Source organism: Aotus nancymaae, unplaced genomic scaffold, assembly GCF_030222135.1.
Source record: "Aotus nancymaae isolate 86718 unplaced genomic scaffold, 86718_ANA_hifiasm-v0.15.2.pri h1tg000003l, whole genome shotgun sequence".
Taxonomy (NCBI): domain Eukaryota; kingdom Metazoa; phylum Chordata; class Mammalia; order Primates; family Aotidae; genus Aotus; species Aotus nancymaae.
The window spans coordinates 14,269,880-14,289,934 of NW_026988414.1; the positions used below are offsets into that span (position 1 = coordinate 14,269,880).

Consider the following 20,055-nt stretch of genomic DNA (forward strand, 5'->3'; position numbering starts at 1 on the left):
CACATGATAGAACGACTCCCAGACTCAGACTCCTCATTTGTAAATTGGAAATACTTTAATGTCTTCCTAATTCACTGATGTGACAAACTAAATGAGATAGCACAAATAAAGCCCTTGCATAAAACAATTGATCAATTAAATGTAATTATTGCAACTATCAACATTATTGTTTTAACCAAGTAAGGTCTGCTAACAAGGTATTATTTCTTCCATTTTTGTGTATTAAGACCGGAGCCTCAAAGCACTTGTGTGACTTTCACACAATCACACAAGTAAATGGAGACACTGCCTTAGACTAGTTTTCACTCTCCCAGGCAGTTCACTGTCACATTTTGTGTGAGTTTATTTAAGCCTCTCTAGGAGCCTGCTGATGAACTTTCTATAAACTTTCTAAAAAGTTTATAGAGTCCAGAAGAAGGGTGGTGTCTGACAATCCCATGAGTAGAGACTGAGTCAGAAAGAAATGCCTAATTTTAGCTACAGTCATTTCTGTGGTTCCACAGGCTGGGAAAACAGCAATTACTTTAGTGCTGTTACTGAGAAGACCTCCCTGTGCCCTCTTTATCAAGTCTTAGAGGAGTACTCATCCGTAAGGACAGTGTCCCTGTATTGAACATAATACATTATTTTCAATCCTTAGAACAACCTTACAACCTTACTTCTATTCTCATTTTACATTTGAGCTAAGCAGACTCTCAGAGAAGTGGAGCCCAAGGCACATGGTTGATAAGTAGTGAATTTGAGTTTTTGCTCTCTCCAAAAGGCACACTGTCCAAAACATCAGAAACGTGGAAACACTGTGTTAATGCTCATTCTCAGTGTCTTTCTCTCCTCTTTTTGTTCTATGTCCAGATTTTCTACTTATTGTTGATTATCTCTATTGCTTATGCATCCTTTGTTTGAAGCTCCTTCAAGTCCTCTGTGGAAAGAGGATTATAAATAAATTATTTGGTGTGTATAACACATATGCATATGTATTGTCTTAATGATTCCTGGTTTCAGTTGAGAAACCCTTGACTAGTGTCAAGCACACAGAGAACTGCAGGAGTTTCACTTCCTGTTTTGCCAACTTTAAGCATGAAGCAATTGGGTGTGGAAGAATAAAAGTGTCCTTGAGTGAACTGGAGGCCTAGGCTCAGTTTTGTCACTTTCATACTCTGTGGCCTATTGAAATATTTATTCCATTAAACCTCAGCTTTCCCATCAATCATATGGACAAAGTAATTATTTATTTACCACCTCACTCAGCTAGTAAGATATTTAAATATGATTATAGTTGTGTGAATATGTTTCAAGTTGTAAGGTATCACACAAATTTAAGGCATTATAATTGGCATTAATTTCTCCTTATTCCACACTTCATCCCTCTTAAATCCAGAGGGTTTAAAGTGCTACAAAGAGGCTATCTGAGGCATGACTTTACTCTTTCTTCTCCTTCTGTTCTATGCATATAATTTCTTTCCTTTCTTGTCCACCTCACCTGCCATTTCTAGAATTTCCATCTGGGAGAGGGAACTGACAGGAAGTAGGCCAATGTCAGTCTTGTATGTAGGAAATACTCCAAGTTGTATGTTGATCTTCCTTCTCAAAGCCTTGTATATTTGCTTTAATAAACACACATATACATAATTCATATTCAAATATGAATAGAACTGCACTTAAATGTAGCACAGATATACACAAAAACACACATTTTCAAGCACACTAAGAAATTGATGCATACATCTATAGATAAACAATGATGTATGTATGTATGTTAATTCCTTCCTTATCCACAGTTTCACTTTCCCAGGTTTCAGTTACTCATGGTCAGTCATGGTCTGAAAATAGGTGAGTACAGTACAATAAGATGTTTTGAGAGAGACAGCAAGAGAGAAAGAGATCACATTCAAATAACATTTATTATAAAACATTATTATAATTATTCAATTTATCATTAGTTGTTGTTAATCTCTTACAGTGCCTAATTCATAAAATGAACTTTACCTTAGGTAGTTACGTATAGGAAAAAATACTGCATATATGGGGTTTGGTACCATCTGGGGTCTCAAAGATCCACTTGGGGTCTAAGAACATATCCACCAAGGATAAGGGATAAGGTGAGACTACTGTACAAGCACCACAAGCACCATCTCAAACAGCCATAGACATCTACTTCAAATGCATTTATTCTTCAAGAAGTATAATCACACTCTCCTCTATACAGATATGATCATACAGACACACACACTTTCAAATACACACAACCCTGAGAGGGACACACAGGTATATGTTGTTCAAAGGTATATGTTGTTCAAATGCATACATTCTCTTTCACTAGTACATGAGACATAGAAACACATCCAGGGATGTTCAACCACCCTGGACATGCTCAAACCAAACACACTCTGACACACTTAGTAAAAAATCACACTTCTGAGTGTTGTCATAGTTCCAGTTTTGACAGCTGAGTTTTGTTGTCTTTCCTTTTTTGTAGTTTTATCAGATATAGTTGATATTACAAAACTCCATATATTTAATATATACAATATGATGTTTAGACATAGTCATATACCTGTGAAACCATCACCATGATCAAGGTGATAAATATATCCATCACCTCCAAAAGTTTCCTTGTGTATGTATATATGGTAAATATACTTCATGAGATCTACCCTCTTAGCAAAATTTTAAGTGCATAATACAGTATTATTCATTATAGGAACTCTGCTATACAGCTGGTCTTCAGGGCTAATTCATCTTGCATACTATAATTTTATATCAATTAGACAACTCCCTATTTCCTCATTTCTCCCTTCCTCCTTTTCCCTAGGAACCACTGTTCTATTCACTGCTTCTATGGGTTTGACTATTTTAGTACCTCATATAAGTGAAATCAGGCAGTATTTGTCTTTCTGTTACTTGCTTATTTTACATAGCATAATGGCCTCCAGGTTTATCCATGATGTCATAAATGGCAGGATTCCCCCTTTTTTATAGACTGAATAAGATCCCATTATATGTCTGTGCACATTTTCTTTGTCCATTTATTTTTCAATGGACATTTGGGTTGCTTCCATAACTTTGGAAACAGTGATTGTGAAAAGTGCTACAATGAACATGGGAGGGTAAATATTTTCTTGAAATTTTGATTTCAATTATTTTGGGTATACACACAGAAGTGAGATTGCTGGATCATAGAGTAGTTTTATTTTTAATTTTTTAGAAACCTCCATAATGTTTTTCATAATGGGTACACCATTTTACATTCCCTCCAACAATGTAGAAGGGTTCCAATTTCTCTATATCCTTGATGACCCTTTATTTTTATAGCAGCCATTCTACCTGGTATAAGGTCATATTTCATTGTGGTTTTTATTTTCATTTTCCTGATGATGTCCTCATTGTCCTTTTCTTGAATATTCTGTTTCTGGGGAGGCTGGATGAACACTTTTTTCTGGGAACTCCCTTTATATGAATGAACCCCATTAATCTCAGACACATTGTTTTCTCAATGATAGCATCCAATCTTTCCAAAATGTGGTCAGGGAGAAGTGCCCAACAGGAAGCAGCAATGTATGTACTTCCTGCATTGAATCCCTTCTCAAGTAGTTCTCCTGGCAGTGGGGAGGGTGCAGGGGAGGGATCCCAGCCTTCCATGTCTCCCTGAAGAGATTCAGAGGTCCATTAAACACCAATTGTTCTGAAGAAAAAAATTCTGCTGCAACTCATTTTATGGGGTCACCCCAAATGTATAAGCCCATATGTTTCTGGAATCAAGAAAAGGTGACCTTCTGAGGTCATCCCACTTCCTTCCTTGCCCAAATTGTCCATGATATGACCAGGAAGTGGAAATTTTCTTTCCCTGTTTAAAAAAAGTACCCCCTTATACAAATTATTTCAACACTGCTTTCATGACAGTCATAACTTAGGAGGCAATAACTTTGGAATGACATTGAGTGACAAAGTGACAGAGTGTACTTTATGTACTTCCTTAAAAAATGGTGGTTAAATAAATATGGATATTTGAAGCACATCCTGAACAACCTTATTTATGATATTGGCTTAAAGACATTAAAAAATAAAAACTGGACATATAAAAATAAAAATACATCAGGGGTTATTAGTTAAATACAGAGCATTCTCAAGAATGACCAAGATGATTGTGAGGATGTGTTAATCAGGTCTCCTTAGGTATTAGCCACTAAACTTTAACCTCTGTAAGGAAACTGACTTAAAATGGAAGATGCATCTTGCATCATGAGCCCAATGAGTCATCAAGTAGAATTTAAATTCAATGGAAAAGGAAAAAGTGAACACCCAGTTCAGTCAAAACTACCAAAATGGTTTTATGATGGTTATAACATAATATATAATGTAATTTCCATTCAAAAGACTCAGGAGAAGAACAACGCCTCTTTCTGCTTTCTCTGTCCTTATTCAACTTGATGACGTAAGAGTTGAAATGACTTTCTCTGTCATGGGTTCCTTGGCTGATTTGGTTGAAATGCCCACCTGGAACGCTCTGTATTTTAGTCTAGCATTTATTCCTTCTGCACTGAAGGCACCATGAAATTAGCATCCCCATGTATCTTGTGAACCATGGAATTACTTGTCCTTAGCATAATGCCTGGCATGAGGCAGCATTTAATACTCGTTAACTTAACAAGTGTTGGGCCCAGCTGGGCAAGAAATGCCTCAGAAGTTGGTTTTTGTTTTTTCTCTCTTCAGATAGTTATTGCTTCTTGCTAATCGCATCCTGCACCCACTGTTCCTTCTGGATTCCATGGTCTACCATTTAGCAGAGCTTTTCTGAGTCGTCTCCAGAAGATGTGCCTCCCCAGGACACTGTCCTCCCATTCCAGGTAAGTGTTCCTGCTGAGAAGGCGGTACAGCTCCACCTGCTGCCTGAGCAGGGACTTCTCCACCTTCTGCAGGACAATGAAGATGATACCAGCACGACTGCTCAGAAACTGCCAGGTCTGAGCAATCTCATATTCAAAGATACACCAGCGGCTCTGGATGAAGTGCTGGGATACCACAACAATCACCTTTCGGCTTTTATGGAAACCTTCATGGATGATGTTGGCAGCAATGGCCACACCGGGAATAAAGTCTCTGTAGTGAAGGCAGAGCTGAAAGGGAGGCACCCCTTCTTCTAAATTCTTTACTAGTTCATTCCTTACCCAGTCCTCATCCTGGCTTGAGTAGATAACAAAGGCATCATAGATGTTTTCACCTCTACCATACTTTATGCAGCCAGCAAGAAGCATCAGGTGAAAATAGAACTTATAGACCAGAACTGCTACAACAGATACCACAAGCACACTGAGCACTGACACACCAATGATGGTCTTACTCATCTGACAGGTGATATTCAAACTCAGTACAGGTATGCCCTTCCTATTTAAAGGTGTTGCACATTCCATTTGTTCAACTTCCACCAAGTTCCACCTCTGGTCCTTGATCCACTGCAGGAAACTCTGGTGTTCACAAGTACAAGCAAAGTCATTTTGAGTAAGATTTAAGAAAGCTAGACTACTTGGAAAATGCTGTAGTTCCTGATTTTTGGAAGTCCCTATGTGATTGACACTGTAATCCAGAACCTGGAGGGAGTAGAGATGCTTATAAGGAAATGTATCCAATGCAAAGAAGTTGTTGTGGCTCATATTTAGTACCTGAAGTCTGGGAAGTGAGTCAAATGCTGTTGGAGACAACTGCTCCAGTTGACACTCAGAGAGGTCCAGGAATATCAAGTTATTCAGATCTGTGAAGATATCTGGAAGGAAGTTTTTCTGGAAAGAATTTCCAGCCATTTTCAAGACTTTGAGACTGAACAAGCCATTAAAGATGCCATTGAAAGCAACTCTGGTGTGAGTATGAGAAATGTCAAGATAAATGAGGTTTCTGAGTGATAGGAATACTGAAAACTCACTCATTTGTTTCAAATTGGAATGCTGGAAATCCAGGTGTTCTAGTTGTTCTAAGCCCAAGAAGTTTGAACCCATGGTAATAACATCATTGAAGCTCAGATCTAAATACTTTAGGCTGGTTGTCCCAAAATCAGATTGAGAACAGCAACCTTTGAAACTTAAGCCATTTCTACTGAGATCTAGAAACTCAAGGCTTGGCAGATCAACTTCTGAAAAATGATTCCTACCTTTGTTGGCAGTGAAAGTAAGCCTTTTGAGAGATTTGAGTTCCAGTGGAGGAAACTGTTCAAATATACAGTTAACTAATTCTAAATGTTGCCATCTGAAATTATAAGAAAAGTCTTCTACTCTTTTAATATACACACTCACCAGGGAAAATGAAGAAACATTTGCCAAACAATTAAATAAGTCAATAATATCATCCGGAAAGTTGTCTAAGTGTGCTAATCGGAATTCTTTGATAGTCAAATTGCACAGGCCCTCCAGAGCAGATTTGTCAAAGTCTTCGATATTTCTTTCATTTCTAAATTCTCCCAGAACCAAACGATGGACTTCTAACCCAGCCAGACCTTGAATGCAAGTTTTCATTACATTTAAACTATCAAAATTATTTCTCAAAGTCAGCTTATGGAGCCTAATTTCTTTAAATGCACCTGGTTGAATAAAGTTTATAGGGTTCAGGGACAGGTCTAAAGAGAGATTGAGTAGGGGCATTTGATGTAGAACCTGCAAGTCTTTGCAATAAATATTTTGAATATTGTTACTAGAAAGGTCTAAGTGCTCTAGATTGGTCAGATTAGAAAAATACTCAGGTAATTTGAAAGACTGGATTAGATTGTGAGCCACATTAAGGTCCTTCAAAGTTTTGAGATGTCCAATGGGGAAATTCTCTAGCGATAACAGATGTGTCTCCACAGCCACCAGCTTCTGTAAACTTGATAGTCCAAAAAAGGCTCCCAGGGCTAAATTCTGGATAGGATTTCCTGTCAATATTAAGGTGGAGAGGTGGCTTAGGCTCTGATATGCCCCATCTTCGATTGTCTGGATTTCACACCTACAGGAAAAAAAAGACACAGTTTATATAATATTTCTGCTGAATAGGAACCTAAAATAGAATATTAATCCTAGTCATCCAACTCTTCATACAGATGTGATTGGTCATATGATTGTGCATAGGCAAAGACATCAAGCAGGACAGATGATGATGGCATGAGCAAATAGGAAGCTCCACAGATTAAGGTATTATCATACCTGCTGCAATGGTAGGCTCTTGTTGTCATGTTACGTATACATGATAAGCAGAAGAGAAAACCCATATGAAGGAAATCAGCTAAAGATCAATAATGAGATATATAAGAATCATGTGGTTGATAAAGTATGTAATAGCCTTGGATCAAGTTTAGACATTTTCTGTCACACAAAATTGTGATCATACATCTCATTGATACAGATAATATGGATAGTTGTTAGTTGTTAGCCATGATAAATGGTAAATATCAATTTCAAAGACATAAAAAATTACACATAAATGTCACAGATACTCTTAATGTTTATAAAAAGTTGTGCATACATGATAGTGAAATGTTTGAAAGTCATTCTTACAACAGGTACATGCTTGTAACAGGTTTTAGGAGTGAGTTGTGTGGAAGAAAGGGAAAACTATGTACTATGAGAGTTCACCTCCAGAGAACTGTTGTGGACCAAGAGATCAAAGTAGGCTTCTCTGAGAACACTTAAGTTGAAAATTGAAAGACTAGTAGAGGTTAACATAAAAGGAGATGAAAACAGCAGACACAAAAGCCCCAAGGTTGACAGCCAAAATGACACACGGAAAAATCATGACAAATAGCTTCCATGGTTGGATTACAGAGACGAAATTGGAGTGTACAATGTGGAGTTGTGGAGAAAGGTTTCCAATCAGGCAGAAGTTTACTAATAAGATGAAGAGTTTTGAGTTTTATCCCAAGAGAAATGGAAGCCATGCTACATACAATGTTCATAGACATGTCCTAGAGACAAGGCTTTTATACAGTCAGCAAACAGCAAGCCAATGATAAATTCCTTTTAGCATTGCAGGTGCTTGTCCGTTATATTGTACAAATAAGTTATTTCTTAATCCAGCCTTAATTGTATTTACAATATTCCCCACCTGTTACAGCTTCTTCAGCAGTTTCTTAAATAATAAAAGCAATGTGGTCCAAGCTTTTGTTATTTATTGAAAACTAGATAAAGGATAGGCAATACAGTTGAAAGAATACTGTAAGAGGGGACAAAAGAGCTTGGGTTTGGTGTCTCTGCAGTCCTCTCCTACTGTGTGATCTTGAGTACTTCTTTTCCTCTCCGGGTTTTAGTTATCACATTTTCAAATGAAACAGCTGAACCTGATCATTTTTTAAATTCTTTTTTTCAATTATATGATTTTACAGCCTATTATTTTATCTCTGCATTGATCTTTACATCAGACAAGAATGAAAGGATCTTGCTGTGTCTCTATGTCATTACATCAGTGATAATCACTTTAGAGAAACAGAGTATTAAGACAGAGAACATTTAACTTAGATACTGGAGATGTGAACTTAAATCTCTGATCTGTGGCTGACAAGCTATGATTATGTATATAAGTCAATGGAATTCTTCAAGCTTCAGTTTCCTCATCTATAAAAATATATACATATATATATACACATATATGTATATATTTAGATTTTTATATAGATTTCTATAGGGGGAATAAGGCTGCCTGGTCTATCACAGTGCATTCTTACAAGACTAGTTGAGTTACTGTATGTGAACACTGTATGAAAAGACAAAGGATGTCTATTGTGCTACTATTTGTGCTTGCCCTAATTCAGAATCTCCTATGGGCTAACCAGAAGGGAAGCCAGCCTCTGGGTAAGCACATATTTAAGGTTTCTGGGGCAAGTTTCTTAGGTATCTGGTGGATTGAAGGTGAAGATGAATCACATAAGAGACATTGTTTGATGAAAAACTACTTCTTGTTTGAAAAAAAGGGAGAGGTGGTCTACCTTAATAGAGTACTTGATAAAATTTTCACACAGAAAACTGAAATGTAGAACATAATGACATAGATGCAGCTGGTAGCCATTATCCTAAGCAAATTAACAAAGGAACAGAAAGCCAAATGCCACGTGTTCTCACTTTATAAATAAGGGCTAAACATGGAGTACACAGGGACATACAGATGGCAACAATAGACCCTGGAGATTACTAGAGAGGGGACCGAGAGAAAGCAGCAAGGGCTGGAAAACTAACTATTAGGCACTATGTTCACTACCCGAGTGATGGGATAAACTGTACCCTACACCTCAGCATTACACAATATAACCATGTAAACCCCTGAATCTAAAATAAAAGTTGAAATTATTTAAAAAACTAATGAAATTCTATAATAATATTTTATGCTTAAAAAATATACTTCATAAAATTTTTAATATATACAGCATGCTAATATTTATTATCACATTTAATCCAGCAGGATAAGTTTCATCATTTCCACTGATCAGAGGGAGATGAAGTAATATGCCTAAGGTTACATGTTATAAATATTGGGGGTAAACTTGGCTCAGGTCTTCTGACTCCCACAGGGCTCTATGCACTATGCCACTGCCTTTGACTTGTTCCATTACCCCTTTGTTATATCCTATCTGTATCCAAATTAGAGTATAATAGATCATATGTTCATTCTTCTACAGAAATGTCTGCTCTAAAAGAGATTTTCATACTGTGACCTTAGTCTTTATCAAGAATTTCTATAAGTAATATGTAAAATGTTTTACAAACTATTGCAGAGAACATAGTCCATTATCTAGTTCAATTTGCAAATAAGGCCCATGATGATGATGAAAACCCTTTTAGAATTTGGTTCCCCTAAAATATCATAATGACAATTTCATCTGCCACAACAAATGATATATTTCTCTGCATCAGAAAAGAAAAGCTTAGCCACTATTCCCTACCCACAACAGATGTTTTCCTTTGATTTTGACATCTTTCTCCTTGGGTTACTTGTCTTTTTCTAATTCCCTATCCTCTACTCTACTTTTAATATTCTAGGCAGTATTTGAATCTTATGCAGTTCATGAAATCTTTCTTGACTACCCACCACAGAGAAGGCCCCTCTTCTGAACAACACAATTTGTAACCTCTACTTTAAACATAGCATATCACCTATTATTATATATCACTATCTTTATATCAGCTTCAAGACCCAAAAACTCAGAATTAAAATTTGTTGAATATTATACTATATACCCAGCACCATATCCAGGACTTTAAGGTATTAACCTTTTCAAGAAGATATGCCTCCTTAACAATGGGGGCTGTGTGCTATATATCAATATATGCCTGTTTTCTTGCAGAGTGTACAACATATAGCAAGCAGTCAATAAATAGCTGCTTATAAAATAATTTAAGCTAATTTTCTCTCCTGTCTTAGAAGAAAGCCTAAAATTAGAATTGTCCTTAGAAGCTGTCTCGGCCAACTGCCTATTTCTCAGATGAGAAAACTGAGACCTGGAGAACAGACATGGCTTGCTCAAGGTTTTATAGCTAATAAGACATCTAATGTGTGAATGAATAAGTGAATGCAATTGAGACTCCACCAACCAAGTTTTCTGGTCCAATAATGAAATTATAGGACGAAGAACATCTCACCTTGTGCGGTATGTAAAAGTGCATTCATTACCTGGATAAATCCAGCACTTGCAGTTCTGGGAAATTGAAGAAGCTACGGCTGCCTAAATGCCTCAGGGGGTTAAAGCTCAGGTCCAGGTTCTTGGTTGAGAAGGGGATGTTGTCGGGGATTTTGTAGAAATTCAGTTCCATGCATTGATAAGTAATGTTAGGAACCACCTGCAATGATTACACATAAAATGAAGGGTCTTTACTGCATGCTTTGCCAACTCTCCTCTTTCAGACTAGAGACTCGGTGTGGGATGGGGGCTCTTTTTGTGCGAGCACAAAATCCAGTCACCTTTTTTTATCCATCCGTCCATCCATCCATCCGTCCATCCGTCCATCCTTCAATCCATCCGTCCATCCATTCACTCAATTCATACTTATAAAACGTCTAACTCTAGATTAGAAAGTAAAGAGCACCTACTCTGTGCTCAGAATTCCAACCTCTGTGATAAAATGGCAGCATTTAGCAAGAAGCAATGGAATCAGGGGGCAAAGGGTTGAGGCTCCAGAATCTGAAAGCTCTGGGTTTCATGCCAGCTCTTTTGTGTGGTTTAGGGCAACGTCTTTAAAAAAACTAAAACACCCAGGGCATGTCAAGGTGGTGGGAGGCAGCTAGGGGAGGGATAGCAAGGGGTGGGGGAATTGGGGAGGGATAATATTAGGAGAAATACCTAATGTAGATGACGGCAGGGGGGCGGGATAGATACAGCAAACCACCATGGCACGTGTATGCCTATGTAACAAACCTGCACGATCTGCACGTGTACCCCAGAACTTAAAGTGTAACAATAATAATAATAATAAAGAAGAAGACCAAATGCCCAGCTTTTCTAATGTCAAAAGAGTTATAGTTATGTAAATCACTATTTATGTTTCTGTTAACTGGGTCTTGTTCTCAGCAGAAAAAGGAAAAAGTTTTTATCCTTAAAAATGAAAATTCAATCAATTTAAAAATATACAATAAAACTCAACAACGAAAACAAAACACCCTCAGTGAGCCTCGTTTTATCGTATGTAAAATGTAGCTAACAAAATATCTAATAGCGTGCTCGCTGCAGTAGCACATATACTAAAATTGGAATGATACAGAGAAGATTAGCATGACCCCTGCACAAAGATGACACACAAATTCATGATGTGTTCCATATTTTCATGATCTGGCAGCAAATCCCCATGGCAGGCACTCATTTACCTATGTAACAAACCTGTGTGCTAAGCACAGGTACCCCTGAATTTAAAATAAAAGTTGGAAATTTAAAAAAATAAATAAAATATCCAGTATCATTCTAAATATCCCACATTATATAGCACCTTGGGAAGACTGTCGAACAGTCAAGATATCCAGACCTTCCTTAATCGTAGTCCGGATTTTGACAACTGCATTCTTTTTCTTGGCTCACTGAGCCTTGAGCAGAGTGATGTAGAAATAGGGGGAAATCTTTAGAGTGCATGGATTCCCATGGTGGAACCCAGCAAATAAGGTCAAGAGCTTTATGCTGTCTTTGTTCTTATGCTGCTTTCTAGCCTACTTTCCCACATTCTTTGTAAACTTAATTCTCTAACACTCCCATCTAATTTCTGAACTCTCTCATTTCTTCCAACAAAATTCCTTGCTGAAGCAAGCTAATTGTAGTTTTCTGTTGTTTAAACCAATAGAATCTATTCGAAGGATTAAATGAGATAAGGTATTTAAAGAGCTTATTTAAAAGCCCACTACAGTATTAATGATCAGTACATGTCAACATTAATTACTATTATATATTATTAATTCTTTTATCTTATATACTTTCACTTAATCTTCAAATAAGCATTTTAAAGATGAGGAAAATTTTAAAGATGAGAAATTCAAAGATATGAAGTAATATGCACAAAGTCAGAGTTCAAACATGCATGTCTTCATTGACATGTCTGCTTAAATGTTACATGCCATAGGAGCCTCAAAAACAATGTTTAATAGAAATAGAACAGTCCCACACAGCCCTTCCTTGCCCTCTTTTATTTCCTTTCACAAGATGTATCAGCATCTAACATTACATTGTCTGTGTGATTGTTCCCATTGTATTGTTCATATCCTGCACTCCATTGCAAGTGTTGATGGTTTTGCCCGCTGCTTTGTCTCCAGCACTCAGAATGGTGTCTGGCAAATGGTTGATGCTCAATAAATATTTGCTGAATAAATGAATAACTGATTGAATAACTGATTAAATGAGGGTTTACTTAAGTCCAAATTGTAGGCATTTTCTGCCAAGCCCCGTGGGCATTACAAAGAAAAATATGATGTGGCTCCAGATTTCCGTGGACTCACAGTCTAGAGTAAGAGATAAGATAGAGTAAGATAGGAGCAAAGCTAACACTATCTAGAGCGGCCATACAATAGGCTTAGAAAATATGTCCTGGGGTTCAGAGAAAGCAGAGATCAAGTCTGGATTCAGGAAAGACTTTCCAGAAAAAGGAAGATTTTAAAGTAGGTCTTGAAAGATGAGTAAGGCTTAGCTATGCGGAAAGGGGAAGAAAAACATGTCGTAAGGAGAGGACAGTGTGAGCACCGAAGGAGTGGAAAACAAACTCAGATTAGCTGGTGAGTGGTGAGAGTGGTGAAACCTAAGTCAGAGGGCAAGCCAGATCAGGAGAGCTTCAGAGTTTGTCCTGCAGCAATTATTTCAATCATCTATCACAGATAAATTTAGTGGCTACTGTGTGCTGGGAATATAGTGATAAATAAAACCAGCAATGATCCTGCCTCCTTACAGATTCCATTTCAAAGTAGAGAAAATAAACAAAAATATAAAATGTTGTGCTCTAGAAAAGAAAAAAAAAAGCATTATAAGGGGATAAGGCAAGTAAGTGAGGGCTGGGGAGCTCTACATGGGGCAATCAAGGAAGACTGCCCTGAGGAGGAGACATTTAAGCAGAGATCTGAATAGAGTGATTAACCATGAAAATGACTAGAGCTGCACTGACCCATATGGTAGTCACTAGCCATACACAGTTATCAAACACAAGAAATGTAAATAGTCTAAATGGAGATGTGAGGTAAAGGTAAACTATATACTAAATTTCAGACTTAGTACCTAACAAGGAATGTAAAATATCAGTAATAGGTAAATATATATTAAAATTTTAAACATTATTTTGAATTTGCTAAGTTAATGAAAATATCAAAATTAAATTTGCTTTATCTTTTTTTCAGTGAGGCTACTAAAAAATTTAAAAGTATATATGTGGTTCACATAATATTGCCATTAGATAGCACTGGTCTGGCATTCTAGGTAGAAGAAATAGCCAGTACAAAGGCCCTGTGGTAGAAAACTGTTCTAAGACAATAAAGAGGTACTAAAAGTTTCTAAAGAGAGCAATTTCTTAGATCGAAGCCTAAGGAAAAATAATAACAAATGCAAATACATAACAAACAAAAACGTGCAGAATGAATTAAAGGAAGAAGACTGCAATCAGGAAAGCAGTCACTGTGTAGAAGTCAGCGCCAGGGGAAATGAAGGTCTGCCTTACAGTGGCACTAAGGGGATGGGCAGGGATGGAGAGGCTTCAGGGACTGACAGGGAAAGGCACATGGGTAAAAGAAGGAGTCAAGGTTGACTGGTTTTATCTCAGAGTGATCCTGATTAGAGAATCTATCCCCATTAACCTAACAGCAGAGAGATACAGAGAAGAGGACAAGGAGGAGGACTATGGACAGGGAATTGTGGGAACAGAGGACTTCGAGATAATTAATTAGTCTTTTCTAAATATTACTCTGTTTTCTCCCATATCCTCAACTTCAGGGCTGCCACTGGCTTTGCTTCTCCTGAGTATCTGACCTTGCCTCACTGTAAATCATTTTCTTAGCTGTTTGGCTCTACAATGGGTTTCTAAAGCAGCTGTGAAGTCTGTGCAGGGGAAAATCAAAAGAGCTCCATCATGAATAAGGTTACCAATTAGCTGGTTGGTATTTCACAAAGAAAGAAACTGTTGCATTAGCTGATATTATACTTCATTCCCTCTTGCTCTTTTCTTCTCTCTCTCCTTTCTTTTTCCATTCTCTTATTTTATTCATCCTCTGGACTAAACTCTGTGACTGCATACAGAAGTCTGACACCCACCTAGAAAGTTCTTTCTCTTGAGTCACAAACAAGCCAACTTCTTCCTGAGATTGAAAGGGACAAGATGAGTGCTTGAAGCTGTGTGCAAAGACCACCAGTGGGGAAAAAATGACACAGAGGCGATCTGCTTACTCTCTAGTGAAGAAGGTATTATTATAATTATTTTATAAATGTGAAAACTCATCTCAGAGAGGTTTATTTCTTCAAACAGCCACAAGGTAGCAGAGCAGGGATCTTAAGCAGATCTATGTAATCTAATGCCCCTGTTAGCACTCAAAAGTTGCAAATGGAACAAACCCCCATTGGCTGCCTTTAGTGCCCTCTAACAATGAATTAGCGGATCTCTGTGGCTTCCTGAGTCTTTAAGGTATTTAATTCTTTTTTTTTTTTTTTCAAAAATAAACAAACCAGGGCACAGAGTATGAAGTTCTGGGCAGAAGCCAGGGCAAGTTCAGAGGAGCTGACGCCAGGCACGTACCTCCACGCAGGGCTCCCAGCTTTCTGGTCTCACGCAGGAGAGGAAGGCCATGGCTGGGATCAGAGTCCCAGCCAGGCATGAAGCAGGCATCATCCTGGCATCATCCTCACTGCTTCTGTGAGCAGCAGTGGCCCCGTGAACGCGTGGCTGGCTATCGCCGTCTGACCGGGCAGAGATTCTGAGGCACTGGTATCTTGTCTTCCTGGAGCCAGTGCCCCACAGCAATTGGTGTATTCAAAAAAGCTCTGGGCTAAAGGGTGAGAGGAAGTGAAAGTGGCGACCTTAGCATTCTGGACTTTTGTTTCTCTAATAATTATCTCTTTTGTCACAGGAGAGGAAGTTAGAAGAAGAAGAAGAAGAAGAAGGAAACGTCGGCAGACCAGTAGCTAAAGAAACAGCAAGAAGAAGCTAGTTGGCTTTTATCCCAGGACGTCATCTGACCTCTGGCTAGGCGTGGTGACTTTAGGAAAACAATCAGATTCTGTTAAAATAGCCCTGGTAACTCTCTAGGATGATGGTGATATTCCAGTTTTGTTTCAGTTGTAAAAACACCACTTGTATTAGTTTGCTAGGGCTGCCATAACAAAGTACCACAGACTAGGTGGCTCAAACAACAGAGATTTATTTTCTCACAATTCTAAAGGCTTCCAGTCTGAACTCAAGGTGTCACCAAGTACATCTGAATTCTAATCTCCCCTTCTTATAAGGACACCAGTTACGCTGGATTAGGGCCAACCATAGTGACCTCATTCGACCTTACATACCTCTTTAAAGCCTCTCTCTCCATATACAGCCATAATCTGAAGTAGAGAGGTTAGGACTTCGATATATAAGTTTTTGCAGGGACACAATTCAGCCCACCTCTTCTTGTGAAGAAACTCACATACAAAACTGAAAATAAAGCTCCAGTGAAACACAGTTGAAAAGTACAAGAAGATTGCAAAAAGTCTGGGATTTCAAAATCGAATATACTGAAGTTCAGATCCAGGCTGCATGACTCATGGCCTTGAGGCATTGGTCAAGTCACGTAAACCACTAAGCTTTACATTTTTTTTTTTTTCCATTTTCGTTATTGTGGTAAAATCACATAACATAAAATTTATTATCTTAACTATTTGTATGTGTACAATTCAGTAGCATTAATTATATTCTTATTGTTATACAATCATCACCACTATTTATTAAGCAATAACTCCCTATTTCTCCTTTCTCTAGCCCCTGGCAACTACACACTACCTTTTGTCTCTATAATTTTGACTACTGTAAATATCTCTTAGAAGTAGAATCATACAGTAAGTGCCTTTTTGTGACTGGCTTATTTCACTTTGCATAATGTCTTCAAAGTTCATTTCTGTTGTAGTATAGATCAAAGCATTCATAAAGCTGAATAATATTCCATCGTATGTATATACCACGTTTTGCTTATCCATTTGTCTGTTTGTGGACAACTGCCTTGTTACCACATATTAGCTATTGTGAATAATGCTGCTAAAAACATGGTTGACAGATATCTCTTAGAGTCCCTGCTTTCAATTCTTTTGGATATGTAATCAGATGTGAGATTGGTGGATCATATGGTAAAGCTGTTTTTAATTTTTGAGCAACCACCACACTATTCTCCACAGCATCTGTACCATTTTACATTCCCACAAGTGGTGTACAAGTGTTCCTATTTCTTCACATCTTCGCCAACACTTATTATTACTTTCTGGTCTGTAAAATGTGGTTTTTAATCACATTTTTAATCACAGCAGAAGCTCACATTTATAAAATATATGAAAATAAAGCTATACAATGGTATTATACAAATGACACAAGCCTAACAACCTTTAGTTTTCTGGCCTTTAAAATGGAGATAATCACATGTATCTTCAATTACTGAATGAAACTAACACATAAAATTTCTAGCCTAGAGTATCATCATTACATCTCATAAATGAGAGCCATCATGAGGATTGAAAATGTGGATAGAATGAGGATGATAGTATGTATCTCAAAGGATTATCATGGGATTAAATGAGCTGGCATTGTGAATCTTTTAGGACAGTGTTTGGAAAGTAGCAAGTGCAATGTAAGTTTCTGTTAAATAAGAACATGATTTAAAATGGGAATATTATGGGTACTGTGTCCTGGACAGTCCCTACTGTAATATCTTCCAAGCACTTCCAATCCAACATGTCAAAAACCAAGCTGTGAGGGATCATTTTGTAGTGGACTGAATACAAACTCTTGTAGACTCCATCAAGACACCAGTAGAGTTAAGATAAAAACAACCTCCATGTTAAAACTTTGCTCTGAGGATTTCGACTATTTATGTAAAGATCTTAGAACAGTGCCTGACACAGAATAGTTGCTCAATCAAGTTTAGTTCCCTGGAAAGTTAATGGTGCTTCACTTCTACATGCTCATCCAAGGTGGAAATCTCTTTGACTTTATTTCCCTTATTTCCTCATTTCTCATGCTAAGTATGCATTAACTTAATTTTTTTTATTTTCTGTATTCTTGATATTCTGGCATCTGGGAAGAGACTGCACCTACCAGGGCTAGTCAGTTCTTAAAGACAGCAAAGGATCTGCCCTGAAGCATGCCTTTCTTATGCACACTAACCCATCCAGAGCCCTTACTCTGAACCACCTCCTCTACCTGGCTCTTACACCCAAATAGACACCATTATTCAGCCCTAATCATCACAGGTCCAGGTACAAGACAACTAGAGACAGACCCTATACCCCAGAGCCCACTGAGGTTATTCAAACTAGCCAATCCTGCCTTGCCTCGCCTTGCCCTGCTTATCCTGCCTTGCCTTGCCTTTTCTGAAGAAAAAACAATCAAAGCTTGTGCCTGTAATTTCCTCTTGCTCCCTCTGCCTCCTGACCCTGGTGCTTCCCATGTGGCCCTGCATGGTGTGGCATGACCCCTCCTCTTAGGAACTGTAAACAACAAATTATATTTCCGGTGGCATCATCTTCTGATCTGTTGTTTTCCCCATAGCTGAATAATAAAATCTACATTTTAAAAAATGTTCCACCAAGTTCTAGAAATTGTATCTGTAAAATAATTATAAAATGCCAGTCACCATTTCTACTAGCATTACAATTAAACATATCCCATGGCCTAGACTAGCAAAATATACTATTAAGAAGTCTCCCAAAGTCTAGATTCACATCTTTCAATGTATCAGCTCTTCCAATTGATTCTTCATCCTACAGTTAAAATCATCTTTCTAAAATAGAAATACGATTTCCACGTCATGCTTATAATGATTTCAGACTGTGTATTACCTAGACAAAAAACCTCCTGACCTACCCACATCACACACGCACATACAGAAACACTCCACTCCCTAAGAATGAGAAAGAAATATGTGTGTTATTTCAAGCCAGACATAACTAGACCCCATTACTAGGACACAGTGCTTTAGTGAATAGAGGAATAGAAGTGTGTAACAGACAAATGCCCTTTCTTTCCATCATTTGGAGAGGAAACTGCTTGACAGTCAAGATAAGGACCTAAGAAAAAGGGCCCAGGGAAGTCCTTTCAACTATGTTTTCTGAGATGTTAATACATGTATTTTATAGAAGTCTCCCTGGAATTTTTTCCTATCTGTGACTGAAGAATCCCTGGTAGTGACTTGTAAAGAGGTTTCCTTTTCATGGGAAATGAATGGGATTAACACACAATCATTTACCGACCTTAAACAAAAGGTATCTAGGTTCTATGTTGCTCTTCCAAAAGGCAGGCCATGTGTCAAATACAAATTAGAAACTGTAAGCCCCTTGGTTATCAAATCTTATTTGCTTATGTTGATGGACTTACTGATGCAGTATTATAATGAGGTAAAATAGTGGTGATTAGTTACCATTATGGGCCTGCAATTTCCACTGCAGTAGAATCATAATTACATGTTTTTTTTACTTTTATTTTATGTCCAGAAGTACATGTGCAGGGTGAGCAGGTGTGTTACATAGGTAAACATGTGTCATGGGGGTTTGTTGTACAGAATTAATTGCATCTTAAGCACAGTGGTAGAGATTTGGCGAAAGGCATAAGAAACCACTTGGTCTTCCACATTCTTCATGCAAAGCAACTTCAACTAAGGACCCATAATTGTTCAGTCAATGGAGGAATCCCATCTTTGCCAGGGACCTGGAAGAAGTGTTTGCTACTATTTGGCAGGTAATGCATATGCTGTAAGAAATATGAACAAAACTGACCAGTGTTAAGTTAAGCTAATTGCTGTATAAACTTACAAATTTTATTGTGACTTAATAAATGATTTCCTTGCTCATGAAGCACTCAATGAGGATATTTCTGATCGGAGTACCGTAGGTATGATTCCTGGTTCCAGGCTTCTTTTATTTCATTGTTTTTTCATATTTAACATGCAGCCTCCAAGTTTACTGCAGAATGTGAAGAAAGTAGGGGATGATATCAGGTACTTAACTACCTCTGCTCAGAAGTGACATGCATTATCTCTGCTCCCATTGTATATGACCAAAACTAGTCCCGACACAGTATCTAGTTGTAAGGGATCTCTATTTTCTAAACTTCATGGCTCTTGTCTCTACCTAAAATTTAAATACACACACACACACACACACACACACACACTCACTTAATGGTGACCACTGCTTCACAGCACCAATCCTATACTGTGGAAGAGGAACACAAAATTTGGTTGATCAGCAGGCTGTATTTATGCCACAACCTCTACAATTTCCATTACATAGTGATTTAAAAATAAATAAAAATAAAAACACTAGGGGTGAGAAATCACAATATAGCCTGGCTCAGAGAAGAAAGGTTCTATTAACTTGCCATATCTAGAAACCATACCTCATTGTATCCAACTAACTCAACAAGTTTT

General features: G+C 37.7%; 1 protein-coding gene and 1 non-coding gene across 4 annotated transcripts; one reads left to right on the top strand and one right to left on the bottom strand.

Moving 5' to 3' along the window:
• Positions 1-1,882: 1,882 nt before the first annotated feature.
• TLR4 (toll like receptor 4) lies at positions 1,883-15,598 on the bottom strand. Of its 3 annotated transcripts, none has more exons than XM_012472756.3 (3): positions 15,189-15,598; positions 10,618-10,784; positions 1,883-6,966 (listed from the first exon to the last, which is right to left on the bottom strand). In XM_012472756.3, the coding sequence occupies exons 1-3, from the start codon at positions 15,279-15,281 to the stop codon at positions 4,728-4,730; spliced, it is 2,499 nt and encodes an 832-aa protein (XP_012328179.2). In that variant the 5' UTR covers positions 15,282-15,598; the 3' UTR covers positions 1,883-4,727. The 3 variants fall into 3 exon arrangements, with proteins under 3 accessions (XP_012328179.2, XP_012328180.2, XP_012328183.2); XM_012472757.3 differs by lacking the exon at positions 15,189-15,598 and adding an exon at positions 14,711-14,878; XM_012472760.3 differs by lacking the exon at positions 15,189-15,598 and having other exon boundaries at positions 10,587-10,669.
• LOC135277275 (U6 spliceosomal RNA) lies at positions 11,659-11,765 on the top strand. The gene has a single exon (XR_010344892.1). It is a non-coding gene; the product is annotated as a U6 spliceosomal RNA (small nuclear RNA).
• Positions 15,599-20,055: the final 4,457 nt, after the last annotated feature.